The 6,269-nt window shown below is 37.8% G+C and overlaps 1 protein-coding gene across 1 annotated transcript; it reads left to right on the plus strand.

Annotated features, from left to right (window-relative positions):
• The first annotated feature begins 306 nt into the window (after positions 1-306).
• SOCS5 (suppressor of cytokine signaling 5) lies at positions 307-4,605 on the plus strand. The gene is given in 2 exon segments (XM_043603318.1): positions 307-356; positions 359-4,605. Coding segments are annotated over 2 exon segments (1,608 nt in total). The 5' UTR covers positions 307-313; the 3' UTR covers positions 1,924-4,605.
• Positions 4,606-6,269: the final 1,664 nt, after the last annotated feature.

Below are 6,269 nucleotides of genomic sequence, written 5' to 3' on the forward strand. Positions count from 1 at the left end.
ATTGAGAGGGTTTGTTTCCTTTCCCATGAGATCTGAGTATTCTGTCTGAAAGGAAATGGCGAGTGAGGACTAGCTTGACTAGTGGTGCTGTGAGTGCCATGAAAGGGCCAGAGACCTTACCACTACCAGCATTGTTTGCCTCACCACTTTAGCAGGGCAAGGGAGGGCAGATTCCTGACCCACATCACTGAAATTTCCAACGATAAGGGCGGGGTGGGGGGGGGGTGTGTGTATGGGAACTGCCTGTTTTGTTCACACATACCACCTAACTTAGTGTTCTCTCTTCCTATTTTGTCTTTAGATCTTATAATCAATGGATAAAGTGGGGAAGATGTGGAATAACTTCAAATACAGGTGTCAAATCTCTTCGGTCATGAGGGAGGGAGCCGTAGTGAAAATGTGGACATGAACTCCAACAGATATCTGTCTGTTAAAGAGAGAAACATCAGTATAGGAGACTCAGCTCCTCAGCAACAAAGCAGTCCCTTAAGAGAAAATGTTGCCTTACAACTGGGATTAAGCCCTTCAAAGAATTCTTCAAGGAGAAACCCTAACTGTGCCACTGAAATTCCTCAGATTGTTGAAATAAGCATTGAAAAGGATAATGATTCATGTGTCACCCCAGGAACAAGATTGGCAAGAAGAGATTCCTACTCTCGGCATGCCCCATGGGGTGGGAAGAAAAAACATTCCTGTTCTACAAAGACACAGAGTTCATTGGATACTGATAAAAAGTTTGGTAGAACTCGAAGCGGACTTCAAAGGAGAGAGAGGCGGTATGGCGTAAGCTCGGTGCACGATATGGATGGCATGTCCAGCAGAACTGTGGGAAGTCGCTCTCTGAGACAGAGGTTGCAGGATACGGTGGGCTTGTGTTTTCCCATGCGAACTTACAGCAAGCAGTCAAAACCCCTCTTCTCTAATAAAAGAAAAATACACCTTTCTGAATTAATGCTTGAGAAATGCCCTTTTCCTGCCGGCTCAGATTTAGCCCAAAAATGGCATTTGATTAAACAGCATACAGCCCCTGTGAGCCCACACTCAACATTTTTTGATACATTTGATCCATCCTTGGTTTCTACAGAAGATGAAGAAGATAGACTTCGAGAGAGAAGACGGCTTAGTATTGAAGAGGGGGTTGACCCTCCTCCTAACGCACAAATACATACATTTGAAGCCACCGCACAGGTTAATCCGTTATATAAACTAGGACCAAAGTTAGCTCCTGGAATGACCGAAGTAAGTGGGGACAATACTGCAATTCCACAAGTTAATTGTGACTCAGAAGAGGACACTACTACCCTGTGTCTACAGTCTCGGAGGCAGAAGCAACGTCAGGTGTCTGGAGATAGCCATGCCCATGTTAGCAGACAGGGAGCTTGGAAAGTCCATACACAGATTGATTACATACACTGCCTCGTGCCTGATTTGCTTCAGATTACAGGGAATCCCTGTTACTGGGGAGTGATGGACCGTTACGAAGCAGAAGCCCTCCTTGAAGGAAAACCTGAAGGCACATTCTTGCTCAGGGACTCTGCGCAAGAGGACTACCTCTTCTCCGTGAGCTTCCGGCGCTACAACAGGTCCCTGCACGCCCGGATTGAACAGTGGAACCACAACTTTAGTTTTGATGCCCATGACCCATGTGTATTTCACTCCTCCACTGTAACAGGACTCTTAGAACATTATAAAGATCCCAGTTCTTGCATGTTTTTTGAACCATTGCTTACTATCTCACTAAACAGGACTTTCCCTTTTAGCCTGCAGTATATCTGCCGTGCAGTAATCTGTAGATGCACTACATATGATGGAATTGATGGGCTTCCTTTACCGTCAATGTTGCAGGATTTTTTGAAAGAGTATCATTATAAGCAAAAAGTTAGAGTTCGCTGGTTAGAACGAGAACCGGTCAAGGCAAAGTAAACTCTCTTGCCCCCAAAGGGCACTAACTAGATCTGCTTTTATGTGCATCAGACAGTACACCTATAGCAAGCACACGTATCAGTGTTAGGTTTTTTCAGTACAGTATGTAGGCTTAGTGTTAGTATCTGTCAGATGCAGTCTGCTGTTAGTCAGGTAAACGTGGTGCCTGTTGAGACAACAGAAGACAGCTACAGGTGTTCAGTGAGGCTACAAAAACACTTTGTTGATTGAGCTAACGGTTTGGTTTTTAATGACTGTAGTAATTGAGTGAGGCAACTCTGGGGCATTTGCTATGAAGAATTCTATTTCTTACTGAAGAACAAATTATTAATATTGGATGAGTATTTCAACAGTGTGACTAATGTTTGAAATTGTTATTTTTTCTAAGAATTTTTCTATAACCTTCCAAAAGTAGTGATGTTTGTAGTTACTATAAATCAAGCTTTGGAAGTCCAAAAAATAAAGACTGCCTTCCTTTGAGAAAAAAAAAAAATGCAATTTTCTGGCCACAAGGGCATAGTGCAGTTCACTTAAGTGTTGATGTAGTTTATAGTCAGTCCCCTGTCTCTTCTGCAAAAGGTACTGTTAAATAAACCAGGTTTTCTAAATAGTTCTTAAAATTTCAGGCTTACAAAGTTGGTAGTAGAATTTTATTTAAAGGCCTTAGGTATTTTTTTTAATGAGTGCTTTAACTTAAAACACATTGGGAATAGCTGCAGTGTAGTCCTGTGTGTGATTTTTTTTTTAAGTTAATACACGCATTCTAATCATTCATTAGTTAAAGTTGGATCTTTCTGTGCCCATGATGAGTTTGTGAACCATGAAGGAAATGAGACTAAAAGATGCCCAACCAAGTCAGATAACAATAGCTACAGTGGTTGCTGATGTTGACATTATTGTTAAACTGTAATGAACAGTTTGGATGGCAGTATTTATATCTTTGTTGTAAACTCTCGTAGCTGAATTGCTTAAGTACAATTTATAGAATTTCAGTGCAGTTAATTTCTAATGGAAAATCTGAAACCTACATTGCAGATTTAAAAGGTACTGTACAACCATTGTATCTGTAAATAACTTTACTTAGCACCTTTTTGTCACTTAGAATAGTATGCAATACTACTTGAGTGAGCTATTTTGGAAGTAATACCAAGTTCTAGTGTTTGCTTCTTAGTAACGAACTGAATTTACAGTTCTGTCCTAGACATTTTGCACTAGTCGAATCCATTCTTGTGTCTTTTTGTTCATGTGCTCTGTACCACTGGTGAGTGCTCCTTGGTTTCCTTACCTGCTGCTACAGAAAGTTCTTTTACATCCTGATGGCTATTGCCAAGGCTACAAAAAAAGAAAAGCTATATTTGTATGCAACACTAACCCTTTGACTGCTAATGTACGTTTCTGCTTGCTGTGCCTTGTTATGGCTGCTTTTTTGTGCTAATAAAGTACGTTTGGTGTTCTCCTTGTATATCTGCTGTTTTATACATTTGCAACAATTTCTCTTATAAATGCAATGGTATTGGGGTTTTTAAACAAGCATTACCTGACAACCTACTATAGTTAATGCAGAATTACTGTACAGTCTAATATTGACTTATTCTGAGTAAGCAGATTCTAAATTTAATGCTATTCATCTTTCCAATCATAATCACATACACTGTGGAGCAGTATCTATAGTTACTGCACATTACTGTACAGTTTAGATTATAACACAAAATGAACAGAGAAATATTGACTAACCTATTGATTTCTCTGCTTATAAATGAAAGATTGAAGCTATCAATGACGGTTATAATAAATGAAGATCTTTAGTCTCCCACTTTATCAGAAACAAGTTAAATGAAGTCTTGTGAACTAAGAATATATCAGTGCCATTTATTGGTTTGGGGACCATTTTTATTAGTTATAAATGCCCAAAATGTAGAACTTTAACCAAAGACTTGTCCATTTTTAAAGCAAAATGGGGATTGAGGGGACTTATAATTCCTGTTATTTCTAATAGAAGTCCCTGAAGAACATATACCAAAGTGTTCGAGAACGTCATCCAAACCTACTTTAAAGCATTATGTGCAATTAAGTTGTTACGACATAATTATATTACATAACTGTTGGGTCCGTTTTCTTGAGCTTATAATGTATCTGGAAAATAATCTCTTGGAAAAGAAAAAAGTCCTTACTGATTATTGGAGAAAGATTATATATGCAAGCAAGATCTTGTTTTAAAGAGGAAACTTGAAACTCCAAGAAAACACTTGATGTTTTATATGCTTGTAGCAAATTGATGTTCTAATTGTAGTTTTATAGAAAATATTAATGCTTTTATGTATTTCAGAACTTTCATATGTTAAATGGAAATTGTTTTAAATGTGTAAATATTTGAGTTTTATGTGAGCATGTATACACTGTGCTAAAAGTCACATGTTCCAGTTTGTGTGTAATATTAATATGCAACCTTTGGTTTAAAATTTTTTTCTTAAAAGATTAGTGGCTTACATTTTAAAAAAGAAAAATCACCAGCATGAAATTGCACCTTAGTCTATATTCACTGTGTCTTTTTCTGAATCCCACTGTAGCCTGTCAACTAAATTTTTGTTTTCATGGTCTTTTTGAAGTGCATTTTAATACAAACCAGGAAATTCTTTAGAAGTTTGGACACATCTTCATAGTAAAGTAATTAACCCAAGGAAAGGTTGGTCTGATTCCTATCCATTCTCATTCATTCATTCATTCATTCTCTCTGTGTATGCATATACATATACACACATACACACGTGGATGTATACACATACGCATATACATTTATGATGTTAATATTACTTTAAACAATAATATTGCCATCTTATTTAACATCATTTAGAGGCCTTATTCTTGTGTATATATATACACATATGTAGTATATATATACACATACTATCCTTGTACCATTCAAATTTGATTATCCACACCTAAAGTTTAGTCTTGCTGATACAGTCTTATTTGTAATACAGTCCCCTTACAACAAGAAAGCATGCATCAGTTATTTTCTGGCTAAACACAGTAAAAATTTTTTGAAAAAGAAACAGCTTGGTTTAAATACAGTTATTAAGAGTCATTATTAAATTTATATTTCTTCAACAAAAATTGAGCCCAAATAATCCTACTCCACAAACTGTTCTGTGTTCTTATGGTCCATTGGAATGTTTATATAAGATTTATAATGGCTTGAGCCATAAAAATTGAAACTTGAATTCTGTGCTTCACTTTGACAAAATTCAGAGTTTATGAACCTTTTTACTTGATGTTTTGATCTGGTTGCTATTCATTTTTATCCCAAGCTTCCTTTGCTCCCTGGCACTAAACACTAGTTTGGTAACTTATTATTGAGACTGGTCTTAGATCTTTTATTTTTGTAGCAAAGAAAGCTATAAAGTTGCTTTTTGGTAGAGGCCCAGAGGCTGTGAGTGAGTCAGCACTCCCCTAGGAAAGAGGCAGAGCCTGTGTCCATCTCTGGGAGTGTGTTAACACAGGGAAGCTCACACCAGTTTCTCCACTGTTTCTGTGGCCCAACACATGCACTTTACCTAGATGAAATTAAATAAGAATGCACACCAAGGGCTGGCTTAAAGGTGAAAAAAAGTCTCCTAAGGGGACAATACTGCATGGTGTGTGTATGCATAAACAGTGTATATCTATGAGGCTCAGGTTTTGTTTCCTATTTTTGCAACAGCTGATACCAAACATAGACTTCTAAAATGTGGTATGTTCTGAGGAGATTTGGGGTTGGCATTTTTGTGGAAAGTGCCTGGTTGTTGTGTTTTGTTGTTGTTTTGAAGTTGGGGGTGGAATGGAGGAGTTGCTGTTGCAAAGTATGGATCAGTTGGAACAACTGTTTTTATGCCCAGGAGGCTTGATTGAATATTTAGATTCTTTTCAGCCAGTCATTCAACAGTTATTTATTGAAGACTCATGTGCCAGTCACCATTTTAGGTGATTGTTATACATTGGGGTACAAGACAAATCTGTAGGATCACTGGGAAATAGTGACCTTGGATGACAAAAAGAAAATAACCGAGATCAAAGAAGAGAGCATTTTGATGAAAGAAACAATGAAACTAAAAATCTGGAAGCAGGAATGAGCTTATATGATGAGAAAGAGAATGGCTGTAAGACCAGAGTCCAGTGAGTGTGGTGGGGAATGGCAGGTGATAAAGATTGGCAAGGGCTGGACTGCTTCAGACTGTGAGCGCATTGAAAGGAATTTATATTTTCTGAATGTGATGGTAAGCCATTGGAGGGTTTTAAGCAACAGATGACGTGGTCTGCTTTCTATTTCTCTAGTAGATTGAGAACAGCCTATAGTGGGGTAAAATAAA

Source organism: Prionailurus bengalensis, chromosome A3 (assembly GCF_016509475.1).
Source record: "Prionailurus bengalensis isolate Pbe53 chromosome A3, Fcat_Pben_1.1_paternal_pri, whole genome shotgun sequence".
Lineage (NCBI taxonomy): Eukaryota > Metazoa > Chordata > Mammalia > Carnivora > Felidae > Prionailurus > Prionailurus bengalensis.